The sequence below is a fragment of the Triticum urartu genome, chromosome 7, assembly GCF_003073215.2.
Source record: "Triticum urartu cultivar G1812 chromosome 7, Tu2.1, whole genome shotgun sequence".
NCBI classification, from domain to species: domain Eukaryota; kingdom Viridiplantae; phylum Streptophyta; class Magnoliopsida; order Poales; family Poaceae; genus Triticum; species Triticum urartu.
The window spans coordinates 16,318,155-16,334,576 of NC_053028.1; the positions used below are offsets into that span (position 1 = coordinate 16,318,155).

The 16,422-nt window shown below is 47.9% G+C and overlaps 1 protein-coding gene across 1 annotated transcript; it reads right to left on the reverse strand.

Moving 5' to 3' along the window:
- Positions 1 to 1,781: 1,781 nt before the first annotated feature.
- LOC125524859 lies at positions 1,782 to 6,239 on the reverse strand. The gene is made up of 2 exons (XM_048689885.1): positions 5,446 to 6,239; positions 1,782 to 3,384 (listed from the first exon to the last, which is right to left on the reverse strand). The coding sequence occupies exons 1-2, from the start codon at positions 5,910 to 5,912 to the stop codon at positions 2,088 to 2,090; spliced, it is 1,764 nt and encodes a 587-aa protein (XP_048545842.1). The 5' UTR covers positions 5,913 to 6,239; the 3' UTR covers positions 1,782 to 2,087.
- Between the last annotated feature and the right edge of the window lie 10,183 nt (positions 6,240 to 16,422).

Below are 16,422 nucleotides of genomic sequence, written 5' to 3' on the forward strand. Positions count from 1 at the left end.
AGCCATCAACAACAACAATAATTAATCAATTGAATTTAATCGAGTTATTGGGTAGGGGAAAAGTCGCACTTCTAGACACCCAACATGCAATTAGTCTTCTCCAATACGTCCCATAAAATTTTCTCCTTCACGCTTAGATGATTCAATGATTTTATCATTAGGAAATGCGTGGATAACCACTCTCACTTGCAACAGGCCATAGCATAAGTTTCTTGACTGTGGACTTGGGCCAAAGAGACGTGCTTATCAAAGAAAAATATATGTGATGACATGATAATGACCAGGTCTAGATGCTCTTTCAACCTCAAAGTTGCATGTGTAAAGGAGTCAGCTCATCTAGATACAACCAAAGAAACAACATTTCAAATGTGTTGTACGAATTCAAGAAAGCACTAAATGCGAGAAGAACAATTGATAAATAACCGCACATAATCGTCGTTTGGCGTATGCAAACGAGCTTAGCAAAAAAATAATTGACTTGTTTGTGCTCCCTCTAGTGTAATTTTCTCCGTGTCTTTTTGCTCTCGGGTCTGCGTGTTACACGTCACCTCTTACAATAATTGACACAACTTGAACACTAATGACACCATCACTGTATCTGAGTTGACAATAGCATGGACAAAAGAAATATCAGTACTAAAGCATATCATTGTTCATATAAGCTAACCACAATTAATACGACTTGATGTGTACGTCGAGACTGCTGGACATGGACAGCTCCATGGACCTCCATATACGTCTGCTTCTTGGCCTACCATCACCATTTATTCCCTCTTTATTTTCCATGTTCTTGACTCTTCCATATATATTTCTCTGTATAATCGCCGCAATTTGTTATTTTGCAGCTTTTTTATGCTACTTTGTCGATTAGGATGAGCCCTCCATTGACTTTTTGATGATGGTTAGTTGATGAGGCAGAGAGATTCTCATGGAGCAGGTGAAGGCAAGAACACAAGAAAAAGGATCAACTTATTCTAATGGAAGAAAAGTTTATCCTCCTCCCAACCCAACAAACTCTGAAAGATCAAGTAATAATAGTCACTTAATTTTGTCATGATGTTGTTCCTTTTTTGCAGGTAATATGGTGTACAAATGGTGCAGTGTGTCAGGGTCAAAAGGCAAAAGAGAAAACGAACAGAGCTTTCTTCAAGTACATGGTAATATTAGTAGTTATTTATCTCAGCCCTTGTAGTGATGCTTGTTTCTTGGTGGTTAAACATATGGGGTGCAAGTACACTAGAGCATTTGTTATACAGTATGTGTTATGCAATAATCAACTGACATACCAAAAGTAAAAAGTAAAAAAGAAATAAGATTACAGCACATGTTGTTGAGAACTTGAAATGCAAACCCAGATGCACCCACCCTTTGGCAAGAGTAGAAGGTCATTAGCATCAACAATTTGCAAGGGGCACCAGACAGAGACTCATCATTTGGCAAAACACAGATGTCAGTCATTAGCTTGGCATGATGTAAGAAAATGGCCATGATGTGCCCTGATAAAGATGTGTTTTCATGCAAAGTTTAGTGCAGTGCCTTGATAATGACATGTCCTGTGTTTGCAAGGTGCCATATGTTTTCATTTCTTCTTCAACCATAATGCTTTCATACAAAACCAATGGAAAAACACTCATCCAAGTTTCCAGAATGACAGATTTGCATATATGGCTTCGCCACAATGGTATACTAGAGTGAAAGAAGCACCAGGCAGATTGCAATCACATTTTCGACATAATCACAAAGCATGACTGCTTGAGAAGAACTTTCAGGGGGCGGGGCGATGAACAAAGAAAGAACCATATGAGATCATGCATCAGTTACAATTGTCTGTCTTCCAAGCAAAAGAATTTAACAACACATTAACAGAGCTGCTAGCACACTCCCTCTACGAACCACTATGTCAACATCATCATAATCATCATGCATCAAAGGGGCAGAGCACCGGATTAACAGTGTCACTGAGACATGAACAAGAAAGAAAAAACAAGAAGAAAAAAAAAGAACAAATCATACCCTTCTCACAAGCACAACCCACCACAACAACAAATGGCGGCAAGCAATCTTTCTTTCCAGCCCCATGTAATCAATCATACCCTCCCCCTGGACTCGCCGGAGTCGGCGACGGCGCTCATGCCCTCGCCTTTCTCGCCCATCCTCTTGTCGTCCTCCATGCCCTTGAGATGCCCGGCGGCCTTGAGCGCCCCGATGTTGCTGACATTGCCGAAGATGAGCACGATGATGCCGAGGAAGCTGCCCAGGAACGCAGCAGCGAAGGACCCTCCTGCACGCCCAGGACCAGCAGACGCGACGGCGAAGCCGATCATGGCGCCCATGCAGCGGACGTAGGCGTACCAGATGGCAAACGCACCCTCCTTGCCCGGCGGTGAGGCGTCGAGCAGCAGAATGCGGCCGAACGAGTAGAGGATGCCGTTGGCCGTGCTCTGGACAAGGGCGATGATGATGATGTGGGCGGCCCTCCACCTGTGGCTCTTGAAGTAGAACCCGGCGCCGGAGACGAAGAGGGCGATGATGAACCCGAGCAGCTGCATGCGGACGGCGTCGGCGCGGATGATGATCTGGATCGGGTGGAGCAGCGGCAGCGAGATGAGCGGGAACAGGAAGTAGAGGATCCACAGCGCAAGCACGAGGACCGGCTTGATGCAGACGCCGCCAATGGCGTAGAGCGTGCCACTGGTGAAGATGCACATTGTGGCGAAAGATGACAGGAACACTGCCACCAAGCTTCCGATGGCCTGTGGGTAGCGGCCAATGGTCATGCTGTACTTGAGCTTGCTGATGAAGTTCGGCTCGAATGCGGTGGTGGGTGACGAGCTGCTGGGCCTGTTGGTGAAGAGGCCATGGCAGATGCCGATGAACCAGATGAGGCCACTGAAGATGGAGACGACCCAGAGGCCGGTGAGCTGGTCAGTGCGCCTCAGCATGTGGTACATGAACGCAGCCATGAGGGCCGCGCCGATGCCGCCGATGGCGGTGCAGTAGAGGCTGAGCTGGCTGGCAGCAGCGCGGCGGCGCAGGACAAGGTGCTTGCCCGAGTCGTGAGCGGCGAGGCCACGGATCATCAGCCCGAGGTTGCGGGTGTGCACCGCCTCGGCGATGATGATGGACGCGGCGATGAAGAGGATGTAGAACAGGAACACCCAGACCGTCTTGAAGAAGCCGGTGAGCAGGCAGAAGAAGGAGCCGAACGACGTCGCGGCGATGAGGATGAGCGACTGGTACTGGCCCCTGTCGAGGTGGTGCGCAACCTGGGTGAGGAGCGGCGCCACGAGGAGGATGCCGATCGCCCACGAGAGGGCGCTCCAGCCCAGGGGCGACATGTGGGAGCTAGAGATCTCAATGGAGTACCTGGTCAGCCTCTGGTACCTGGCCACATTTCACAAACTTGGTGTGAGCAATTTGATGACATGAACATGCAGTACAAGCAAACATGGCATGACTGAATTTTGCATAGTAAAAACTTGCAAGTAAATAAGAACAATAATGCTGAGAAGATAAAACATGCACATTTCAACATAGTTAAAAGTGAAATTTACAGTGGTACCATACACTTTCCATGGGTAGATGCAATGCAAGATGAACTCATTACACAAGGTGAAAAACAATTGTGAGTTGGGGCGTCAATGTTGACACATTTATGTATCAACAACATCTTGTTTGCCCCCATCAAGGGGCAGTTAGTTGGCCCTATGCAATTCAAGCATCTACACCCACCTACCAGTTGGCTGGACCTGCAGTTAGCCAGCCATCACCTAAAAAAATTTGCAGGTAAAAAGCAAAGAGCTTGTGCATAATTACAAGCGTTATCACCCTCTTTTCCTGTTCAAAAGGGCATAAAGGGGGAGAAGACCAGGCCCAAGAGAAGGGGGGCAAAAGCATGGGCATGCTTTCGAGCACTCATTTCCTTGGTCCTATCAAAAGTGGGACAAAAGCAATGCAGTACTCACTAGATCTATCCATCACCCTAGAAAAAATGCACTCCCAGTAGTACATGGCTACTGCTATTTTTCTCCTACCTAGGAAAAACATCACTCATTCCAAATGAAAATCGGTGCTGCTCAGTACTGGCATTTTGAACTTTGAAATGAAATACAGTATAGTAGAAGTAGTATGGGGTAGTAGTATCTTGTCTGTGTACTATCTGAAGCAGAGCATGGAAGCAAGTTTTGGTTCAGAGACCGAATTTAATGGGATACACAGGCATGCCCATAAATTTCACACTTATGGCCTCCCCTGCCTGCTTGCAGTACCATTCATGTTTTTCTACTGCTGCTCCTACTACAATCCCAACGTTACAAAAAGATTCATCCAAATGGGTTTTATTTTCAGAGACACCCTTGGGGAATCTCTTGTTTGACCTTATCCCCCCAAGAGAAATCATGTGACCCTCAGCAGGGCAGGGCTAACTGACAAAATATGGTGCAGTTTTTAATATGTGTAGGTAGATATATATAGGCAGAGAGAAAAATCCTGGGGAAATAATATTTAGCTGGAAAGAAAAAGAAATAAAGGGAAAAAATGAGGATATGGGATGTTGGATGTGGCCTCATGACACTGAGCTATCTGCATCTAGGACCAAAAAACAGTGGCCATCTTTTGGAGCCTTGCACCAAGAATCTCTTATCTGCTTGCTACTGATAATAATGGAGATGCAAGCGAGGTAGCATGGAATCTCTGAGGTATCACGACGCATCCTATCATTTCTCCTATCTCCTAGGTATTTTCGTCGCATATACGCCGCAATATACGCACCCACGCACACCCCAACAGACAGGGAAAATCATATATCTGTACTTGCACACAGTAGCAGAAAGATGATAAATAAATCTGAAAAATGGGTAAAAACAAATACTGAATAATAGTGCGCTACAGACGAGATCACGGGATGCATCAGGAGAAACTGCCAAAGCAAATTGAAATCCGCAAGGCAAGGGAGGGCCTGGGCGACGGGGGAGCACCATGCTTCCTCGTTTGCAGACAAAAACAAGAACCTTTTTTATTTTGGGCAGACACTTGGGTAAGATAAGAACAAGCTCTCGAGGAAAATAGTGGTAGCACTCCAAGAAAAATCAATGGCGCACAGCCCTAAAACTGAAGGGAAGATTACTACTTCCCATAAAAAACATGGAGGACTTTTTTTCTTGCTTGCTTGTGAGCAAATCTGGCTCGAACTTGTGTGAAAGAGGAACAGGGGAGGGAAAATACAGGAAGAAGAATACAAATCTGCAAGTCTTGTGTGGAGGAGGGGAGCTGAAAGAAACCTCGCCGAGAAACTGGACAGGGTCCCCCAAATCTGGCCCAAAACCCCTCTAAAAACCACAAGAAACAGCCAAGAACTTGAAATAAACAGGGGAGAGAACCCAAAAAAATCAAAACTTTGGGAGAGAAGTAGGGAGGGAGTGGGGAGTGGGATGTTGTTCTTCTTACATGGACATCTCGTGGACGGAGCAGGAGGCGCCCTTGACGGTGTACTTGGCCTCGGGGGTGAAGTCGGAGGAGGGGAAGGCGACCTGGGTGACGATGGCCGGGAAGAGCACCGGCAGCAGCAGGTGGGTGATGAAGAAGGAGCAGAAGCCGTAGAGGTACCACCCCACAAGCTCCACCATGGCCGGCGGCTCCTCGGGCATCACGTACGCCGGGGCCGCCGGCTGCCGGTACGCCTCGCGCACCACCTGGATCTCCCGCGTCGTCTCCTCCGCCGCCGGCGGCTGGGCCCCGTTGCCGCCCTTGCCCCCGTTCCCGCCGCCGTTCTTGGCCATGGGGGGCGCGGCGACCGGGGGCGGGGCCACGGCCGCCTTCTCCTTGGGCGCCGCCGCCGACGCCTTCTCCTTGTCCTCCTTCTGCAGCGCCTCCCTCATGCTGCTCCGCGGCTGCGGCAATGGCTGCTCCGACATTGCTCCCGCCCTCCTCCTCCTCCTTTAAGCGGCCGCAGCAGGGGCTCCGCTCCAACGGCCGGCTAGCTAGCTACCGTTGAGAGCGAGCGAGCGAGCGGCGGCTGCAGCTACCAGCGGGCGTGCGTGATGTGCGTGATGAGAGAGAGCGGCTGCGGGAAGGTGAGTGGTTCTTTTGAGGCCGGCCTGCTCCTCTCTCTCTCTCTCTCTCTCTTCTTGGGTTGAGAAGTAGAGGTAGAGAGAGAAATGGGGAGGGGAAAAGGTGGCGGATTTGAAAGCCGGGGATGCAATGGGGTTTTGGGTGTAGAGAGAGAGAGAGTGGTGTGCGTTGCCATTGGAGCCAGCCATGGCGGGGCTGGTTTTATGGGGGCGTGGGGTTTCTGCTACGGGGACCAAACCCAACCCAACCCATGGGCGGGCTGCACCACTGCTTGCTTGGAGGCGGGTGAGTTGGCCGCCGGGCCGTCGACGGCGACGTGCGGCGGCACGGCGCGGCGCGTATCAATGAACATGTGACTTCGGTGTACCTACAAGTGTACCAACTGATGGATTTTGTTTCCATCTTCTTCTTTTTGTTTATTTACTGTGCATTTTCGTGTAATTTGCTGGTGCGGAAGGCGTGAAAGCGGAGTGAATCGCAATGCTGATGGTAGAGCATTCTATGATGGCGACCACGGATGGCTGGCAAAGGGTGTATACAAATTTGGAGCCATGTAATGTACAGGTAATGGATACAAGATTAGGGTTGGTTGGGCTTTGTAGTTATCTAACAAACCCGGCGAAGCGGGTAGGGAAAACAAGGTGAAAAGTGTGAGTTGTCGAGGATATCCCTTCCTTTACATCCATATTTCTTACAGGGAAAATGGACAAATGTAAAGTGCAGCTCAATGTGTTTCATTGACCGGGCAATCACGGGTGAATTAATCTTTACCATAATATGTTTTCCAATAATCTATCAAACCACCTTTCGCGGTACTAACTAACGATAACAGAGTGCCATAAGCCATCAGATGGCTGGCAAAGAAAAACATATTCCCTTTGTCCCACGGTATAAGATGTTTTTTCAAACTGTTTTAGCTTGCAAAAACATCTTATATTTCCAAACTGAGCTAGCAAAAGGGTGTATACAAGTTTAGAGCCATATAATGCACAGGTAATGGGTACAAGATTAGGGTTGGTTGGGCTTTGTAGTTATCTAACAAACCAGGCTAAGCGTGTAGAAAAAACAAGGTGAAAAGTATGAGTTGTCGAGGATATCCCTTCCCTTGCATCCATATTTCTTATGAGGAAAATGGACAGGTCTAAAGTGCAGCTCAATGTGTTTCATTGACCGGGCAATCACGAGTGAATTAATCTTTATCGTAGTATGTTTTCAAGTAATCTATCAAACCACCTTTCGCGGTACTAACTAACGATAATAGAGTGCCATAAACCATCACATGGCTAGCAAAGAAAAACATATTCCCTTTGTCCCACGGTATAATATGTTTTTTCCAAACTGTTTTAGCTTGCAAAAACATCTTATATTGTGGGATGTAGGGAGTGCGTATTTTGGGTTGTTGAGAATATCTGCTGCATCTCTACTTTGTGTGAGAAAATATTTAAGAAAATGGCGTAAGAGTGCAGCTTAATACAACTCGGTAATCAGAAGGTCATAGATGACTTGATCTTTACCGTAATATATCACATCAGTCGTTTTAGCATGACTGATGTGAACAAATATTTCGAGTATATATTTGGGGTATGCATATAAGAAGTGTGGATGCATAACCTAAAAACACGGCGCCACTTCTCGATTTCGTACGAAAAAAAGAATGAAAAGGTATTACAATGTGGCTTAATATATTTCACGGGTTAGACGGTAGCAGATAGACTAATCTTTACCGTTGCAACATGGCACCTATGAACATATTTCAAGATAGTGTGTTTGATGGTAACCTAAATGCTCTTAGCAAATAAAAAAGACCCTACAGATAAAGAATTCCAAACAATATGTCGTATCACGGGCTGTGGTATGTTGATGTGGATTTACCCGTTTGGAAATTTTTAGAAGGCAATGATAAATTGGCATGGCGCACAACACATCCAAGATTTTAGTAGCTGCGGACCACGCGATAGACGGATCCATCCAATTACTCCCTCTATTCCAAAATATAGTGCGTCCGCGCTTTCCGATGTCGAACTTTGACCACAAATTTAACGAACGAGACCGACTGCGGCGGGAGAAAAAAATTACATAATTAAAAACTTTTCTTTCGAATACAAATTCACTGATATAATTTTTGCTCCTACCGCAATGGGTCTTGATAGTTAAATTTACGGTCAAAGTTGAAGCACGGAGATAGAGGAAGCACTACATTATGAAATGGAGGGAGTAGTAAGTTTCTTACTTGAGCATACCACAAGCAGCAAGGAGACGATTGTAACAAAACGATTTGTCTTGCCAATAGGCAGTTGACAGGGAAGCGATGGCTTGGTAGCTGGAGGCCTGTGGCGGGGGACCCATAGCAGTTCCCACCCGGCCAAGAAAGAGGGGGAGTCGACTCGATTGGCCTTTTTAACCTTGGATGCCCTAGCCGGGCTACGCTCCATTCTCACACACAGTATATAATTTTCACTTTGCCCTGCCCTGCCCCCTAGGCCAGAAGTGCCTGCATCTCCGGGACTGCATCGCCTTGCCTGCCTCTTGACATCAGGATGGAAAAAACTCGTTGCTGCCCCTGTCTTGTTCCTCTGCTCATCCGTCCATGTGGCTCTTGCGATGTCCGTCGGCCCATGGCTCCTCCGTGGGACGGAACGGGACGGGATTATTAGCTTGATGATAGGGTTCCATTCCGTTCCATTGCGGTGACGGTAACAGCCTCAACTAGCAGTGTGTGTGTGTGTGTGTGTGTGTGTTTTCTTTTATTGCAAGTCACTTTCATGCCGTTTTTCTCTCAGAGGTTGCTTGCGTGCTGAAAATTGCAGTCTCTTTGATAAGAAAACGCATGATGCTGCATGCGTTAACAACTAGTGTGGGATGATGCTCCCGGCTGACGTCCGCCGCGGCTGATGGACGGGTGCGATCACCGGCGCGTCACCCCCGGCCGGACCCGGACGTACGTGTACGGGCTTGGGTAATTTCTTTCTTTCTTTCTTTCTTTCCCGTGACGGCGACGCGCAGAGCCCGAGGCAGGCCGTAGATTTTATTTGAGGTTATCTTTCACGTGGGTGAAAAAAAGATAGATTAAACTGGTTGCACCGGCTGGCTGGCTGGTTCGGGCCTACCATGTGTGCGCGGTGTGCCTGTGTTGCATGGCCGGCCGTTGGCCCTGGCCCGGCGCCGCAGCCTGCTTGCCTGCGCTGCCCGGCTCACACGCACATGGACGGGCTGGCTGGCTGGGACACGAAACGCACGCTGTGGATGTAGACCGGGGGTACTTGGAGCAAGGGAAATACTGCTGCTGCCTCCTCCCGCCGCTAACGCTAGGGTTTTGTGTTGTGGGTGCGTGTGAGGACCAGCGGCTCAAGAGATGCATCGCAGCAAAAAAATTGAGGGGCCTGCTTCTCGCTGGCTGCAAACTAAACCGGCTTTGCCTCATCTTAGCAGCAGAAACCGTAGAATGATTGTGGCCATGTGGTTCATCTATCATCATACTAGTTCATTCCTTTGAATCCCATAAATCATTAAGCTAACAGTAAAGAATCGGAATTTCTTTTTAAATTCAATAAATATCAATTATTTTGACCTAATTAAGTTTGGCTTTTACATTAATTTGAATTTTTCAAAAAAATTGAGTTTACGGATATTTGGATGCTCACCAGAAATTCATCCGAAAGACAAAAAAAAAATATCGTCGTTCCACCTCAAAGTGGCATGGGTTGTCATGGAGATGCACCAACTAAGCTATCAAAGTTCAGTTTTGCTAGAACTTATCTAGATGAGATATAATTTGGTCTCATTCACCTTTTATAGCCACTGGATGTGATGCTATAAGATGCGTGTGTGCTGACATGGGTTGTATCTGTTTTTGTTTTCAAGGTAAATGAGATCAAATTATATCTCATCTAAATGAGTTCTAGGCATTCTCATCAAAGTTTTGAAAAGATACACTAGGCTATCGAAGTGTTCGAAAGATAAACCTAAGCTATCACAGCACCATATAGGTTTATTTTTACCTGAGCCCCACAAGGCGCTCGACTTGTATCAGCATCGCTAGTTGATGATCTCGAGTTGAACCAAAACCGAGTATGACTAGCAGTGGACACGTCCGGATGAGCTCATCGCTGGGATGACAAGCGTGTCAAGTGGTGCAAGGAGCTAGCAGTTGCACACACAAATCAAATGGTGATGGAAGATCGTGTCGTGGATGGCGGCGAGCTAGGAGGGCATGTCGACGCCCCGCCTGGTCCTGTTACAATTTTTCCCTTTGTTATAGGAGGCCACATTACTATTGGCGTGCATAGAACCATAGATGTTTTTCTTTTTCACTTCCATTCGCACTTGACCATAGATGCTGAACTTGCCGAAGGGGCCTAAGCGCCTGTCGGTGGAAGGCTTGCTTGGGGTAAGTGTTGTCACGTTGCGATCTCGGAGTCTCTTACCATATTGTTGTACGCATAGTTACCGGGAAAAAAAAAAGAATGCAACCCATTAAGGCCCTGAGATTAATACTCCACACCTTTATTAAAAGTGGCATGTATATGCCATTGTCAAACGAAAAAACGTGACATATGCCCGCATTATCCTTATAGTGAGAAAATTAGATTAATCACAAAGTTGGAACACATCAACCAAGCTGTTTTCACCGGAGCCCCACACACATGATGCTCAAAGCTAAATCGTATCTTTTCCCGGTCGATCTGGAGTGAGTCGAGCCAAGAACTAGTTAAACTAGCAGCTCACGATGCTGGAGCTATTCATGCATGGAGCCCTACACCAATGGGAAGTGCATGCGGTGGTACACGTACCCTTAAACCGACCATCCAGCTCAACCAAGTTAATGGCATGCACACATGTATGCATGCACGTATGGACAAAGGCAACACATGGGGTGTATCGAACTGCCATGTAACACCGGTATTAGAGAGTGGTCTCGTTCCTAGTGGAGCCAAAGCCGAGTTTAACTGGCAGGTCACGAGGTGTTCGTCCAGCTCAATCTAATTAATGGCACGCATGCATGGACAAAATGATACAGCCTCACTCTCACTCGCCACTACGGGAGAAGGAACGACAAGGCATGCAGCAGAGGCCATATGCATCAGTATCACTCCCCATAACTCAATCGAGATTCATCTAGGAGTAACGTGCATGGGCAGGGGAGGGCAAATCACCCGCCCCTATCCACATAATTATCCACACCAAGCAAAACCAACACAAATAGTACACCCAAAGTAAAGTAGCCATGTGTTCCTCCATGCAATATCTTCATTATTTATTTGTTGAGTGTTCAAAGTGCCTTATCTATTTTTATTTGGATGAGTGTCCAAAGTGGTTTCTTTGCTGGCCGGCCTCGCAGGTAGGTCGAGTAGTCTAGGAGTGGGTCTCTAGGACACCTACCATCCAACAGGGCAGCGCACACACACACACAAAATCAGAGTAACGGTTAGGGTTAGGGATGGGGTGCAATGATGCAGACATGCCCCGCCCAGCCCTGCACTGTAGCTTTTGCCGTTGGGGTTGGTCTTGGGGTTGGGCTTGGCGGGCGGGTCTTTTGACTTGGAAGCTGGACTGGAGGCGGACAAAAAGTCCTTTTGCGCCCTGGCAACTTACCATTATTTGCAGGGTACCGCTAACTGCAAATCATATAGGGCGCCCCAACACACAGCTGTTCCCGCTGTTCCCCAGGACCCCAAGCCGACCCTAGCAAACCGAAGCTAAGCTGGTTAACAAGGAAGAAAAATATGAGGCGGACAACGCATCTTCCCTGCACCGCATTGCGGCCGTCGTCTCCCTCTCCCTCTGCACTGCATGCAGCGGCAGCTGGCGTCTCCCCTCTCCATGGACCAGGACAGGCAGGGAGGTGTAGAGGTTACTGTACTACTGATTACAGGAATCTTGAGAGTGATTAGACAATGTCAGTGGTTTCTCTATCCCTCTGTAAGCTCGTTGGCTCGTTTGGTAATGCGATACTAATGTATTGGCGGTGCATGTGGGAGTTCTCTTCTTCCTCCTCCTGAGTCCTGAGCTAGCTAGGCTATGCTCGCTGGAGTGAGATATTTTTTGTGCAGTGTGCAGGTAGGTGCAGGTCAGGGGGGGTCACCACGTAGAGTACCTCGTCGTCGGCTACCCAGCTCGACATTGTTTGGTTGGAGAAGCATTACATTTACGTGGTGGCTGGCTGGCAATCATGGCTGCTAGCTCATGCTGCCTGTGTGCGTGCCCATCTCCCCGCTGGAACCAACCCAACCCAACCCCCGAGCTACAGTAGTACTAAACCACACTTCTGCATTCAGATGGCTTCAGTCTCTAACAGTTTCGCGCCGAAAGAGCCACCGAATGATTTGATTGCCTTTAGAATCTCCAATGAAGCCACCTGAAAACGTTTGCTCCCGACGCCGTCGATCGGAAGGCGCGAAGTTGCGTCGAAATTCCTGCGTTCCCAACGAGGCTGGACACACATCTTTTTTTTTTAGGGTAATCTTGTGGGGAAGGGGTATGTATGATTTGAACTGACACCCGAGAAGCTGGGTGATATGGACTGAGCATTGGGGCCACCCCCGGCGTGTACTACGTGTACAATTATTGTGAAAAATACATGGCAGAGGAGATAAGGAAACATGAATGAATACCTGGGATATTGTTTTGTTCCTTTCCAACGGCCATAACGGGCAGGAGCAAGACGTTACTCCAGCCGCAAGTACGCAACGTGCAATGCCCAGTCCAGCTGGTCCTATCTATATCTATATCTCTCTCTGAATTTACATCCTTTTTCTGAAAGAATAAGCTAGTGAAATAAGGTCTTTTTCAGCATGATAGATATCCTCGGCCGGGATATGATTGATATGATTGTGCGCCGTGCAAATAATTCGATAACCACGTTGTGTACCTCTGCATCAGTGGCATGCAAGAGCTATTTTTTAGGAGAGATCATGGCAAACGCATTGCGAGTGTCATCGGCGATACGCGCAAAGTGTAACAAGGAAGGACTTTGTTAAGCACGTTGTAAAACTACTAACACCTATGACGATGCTCCAGATGTTCAAATCGATTTTGGTGAAAGTGCATTGTGAAGTTAACACCTGGCCAATTGTAAGAAGAAGAATGACACATTGTAAATCATCAGTGCCGGTGACCATATGGTGTGCCGAGTGCAAAATACTAAATAAATTGTTGTTAGGCACATGCAAGCGTACATCTGAGGTGTGCCAAGTGCCAAAAAAGAAAGATTTTATCGAGCTGTTTTGGCATTAGCAGCACTGCAGCAGTAAGCTGCAAGGTTTGTAACGTGGCAGCCCCAACCTAGCACGCGCGCGCAGGTTGCTGTCTGGTCGATGTTTTACCTTAGAAGGTACCCCACCGGGCTTTGGATTTGATAATCCGATGCACTTGCTTTATCACCATTTCCACCCAGGTGTCACATTGTTTTTGGCAATTAAGGATGCATGAACGAACGGTAATGTCACGATCATTCCGCTCGCGCGTTGCTTGGACGATTGTCCCTTTGTCCGGAAATACTTGTCATCAAAATAAATAAAAGGAGATGTATCTAGATGTATTTTAATTCTAGATACATCTTTTTTTGTTTATTTTGATGACAAGTATTTTCGGACGAAGGGAGTACCTGTCAAGACAATCGCCCAAGCAACGCGCGAGCGGAATGATTGTGTACGAGTACTCTTTAACTGAAAGGAAAAAAATAAAGGAAAGGAAAGGAAGCAGAAGCTGGTGGATCCAATGGGAGGCCGATGATTGAGTGATGTACGACTGGCGTCGCCGGGTGATACGACGGGACGACGAGGTGTCCACACTAGACTCCAGTACACTGGCGCTGCCACACCTTCTTAAGACAGGCCTAGACGACACGCTAGTACCGTGTGTGTGCCCACGATTTCGATTTCGATTCAATTCCTGTAGCAGCAGTCTAGTAGCCAAATCCTTGAGTACGTAGTACATACACAGAGGCAACTTGGAAACAGAAATTTCTCAAGATGAGGAGGAGGGGAAAACATCCCAAACATTTGTGGGGAAATCAAAACACATGATTTGAAGGCAGAAGAGCGGAAGGGAGACCATGAAAAGAAGAAGAAGCAGATTGGATGTGCTTTGGCTCATTGATTACTACTGCTACTAGTAGTGCATTTTCTTTTGCGTTTTCTACTGACAGTGACAGTAGAGTATCGCAGTGGTAGTATCCTAGGCGCAGTGGCATAGTACGATACTAGTAGGTGTATTGTTAAGCAAGCGTTGGTATCGTATGAATACGGGAGTGGGCACGCACGCACGCACCAAATAGTAGGCAGATTTGTTTGAGCCGGAGGAGGACGAGAGAGAGGGGCGTGCCTAGAGTAGACCAGTGCCAGAGATCGTATGGCTGGCTGCACCACACAACTCAGCGTGCAGTGCAGGTGCCAGTGAGGCAGGGAGAGGAGAAACAAGGAAAGATAAAATACAGCTTTGCGTCCATGCACGCAGGCATTTGGGTCGAGTCGAGGCGAGGAGGGCAGCATTGATGGCTGCCCGTTGCCGTCGCCGTTGGCCTCTCCCCTGCTGTCTTCTCCTCACGACACAGTTTACCGGTCTGAATTTCTTGGTGAACAAAGGTTCAGGCACATAGCCACGGGAGCAGCGTTCGTTCGTGTACCGACAGTCAGTGGTCTTGTATACGCTAGGTACTTAAGTGCAGCCTTCGTCAACTGACAGTAATCTAGTCCTACTATCCGATAGGCAAGGTCTCACTGACTGTCAACGCTGCTACTACTAGTGCTTGAGTCGTGCACTAATCGGTAATCATGCAGCCATGCAGGTGCACGACGGGAAACCTGGTCGGTCGACGCGATGGAGCGACCTCACACGCACGGGCACACACCCGCATACGCGCTGCAGCAGTGATCGGTTGGTCGGTCCAGCTGGGCTGCCGAGTATCCGATGAGACCAACTATACCAGTAGCAGTGCTCGCTCAGTTCCCCGGACGCACGCGCGCGCGCTCTGCAGGCGTCGCCTGCCATGGTCAAAGAGGAGAGGGGAGCCTTTGCCGCTTTTGCTCCACCAGGATTCAGATATCAGAAGAGCCCATGCCATGCCATGCCATGCATGCACACCCTGCTCAACGCCGCCCGGCCGGTTCGGCGAGACCATATTAGAAAGAGAAATAAAGATGGCAAGGAGATACCGACGGCCACTCCGACGCACCAACCCAAATCGACCGCCTCTGACTGTCTGTTTGGACCGGAACGGATAGACGGTACACCCAACGCGTGACCGCATTTGCAAAAAAACGTCTGTTTGTCGTCTGGCCCGTTCCAATTTTTGACGCCTGGTTTACGTCCACGTGAACATCGAACGGACACGCACGACAGCCGCCTCGGATCCACTTGGCAGTCAGCCACCCAAATCTCACCGTCCACATTGACTGCGCACGGGCGGGAGCCCCCACCTGGCAGCCACCCCGGCCGAGCGGTCGCCATCCTTAGTGTGGAAGCCATGGACCGGTGGGAGTCCACACTTCCACTTCCCCACTCCGCCGATATGTGCCTCCTTAAACCCCGACATCCAAAACCTAGCCCGCCGCTCCTCCACCTCCTCCGGCGGCCACCATGGGATGATAGGCGAAAGGGGTTCGCCAAAAGCTTTGATGGAATCGATGTTGTACTTTACACCCTCCATCAACTTTTTGCCCCAGGCCTCGCTTTCTCCTGCTGTCTGTAGAAACAGATTTGCTCGATCTGGAGGGTTGAAAGAAGAAAGATCGATTCGTTAATATATCTTCAAATAAAAAACATGTGATGATCACTAGATGCATGCTTATATAAATATACCTCGCCGGTAGTCTTTGTTATTTCAAGATCAACATTGTCGATGTCATCATAATCATAATCATAGTTCAGGACTTCATTAGCTCGGTCGTCCTGATCGAATATCTTATCATCACCCTCTCCGGTATTGTTCAGATATTGGGAGCCGTCATCTGCTTCATTCAGATCATCTGCCCTGGTAGGGCTGCGTATGATCTCGAACATGGCCTCTTCTCCCTCTCTGCCGGTATTGTCCACCATATCTTTTATTTAACACTAATCCAGAAGAAATATAAAACAATTTAGTATTCAAATTACAATGCATGGATGCAATCAATAAGGAAAAACCGAATCATACAGTACATAATATGCATCGTCTCGAATAATATATAATCTCGAATACATCTTCTCGAATAATATATAATCTCGAATACATCGTCTCGAATAATATATAATCTCGAATACATCATCTCGAATAATCACTGTCTAGGTAGATAATAAATATCGAATACTACACAAGAATCACGTGGACACCCAAAGAGAAGGAACCATCACAGGATCATATCTCCGGTCATCTGC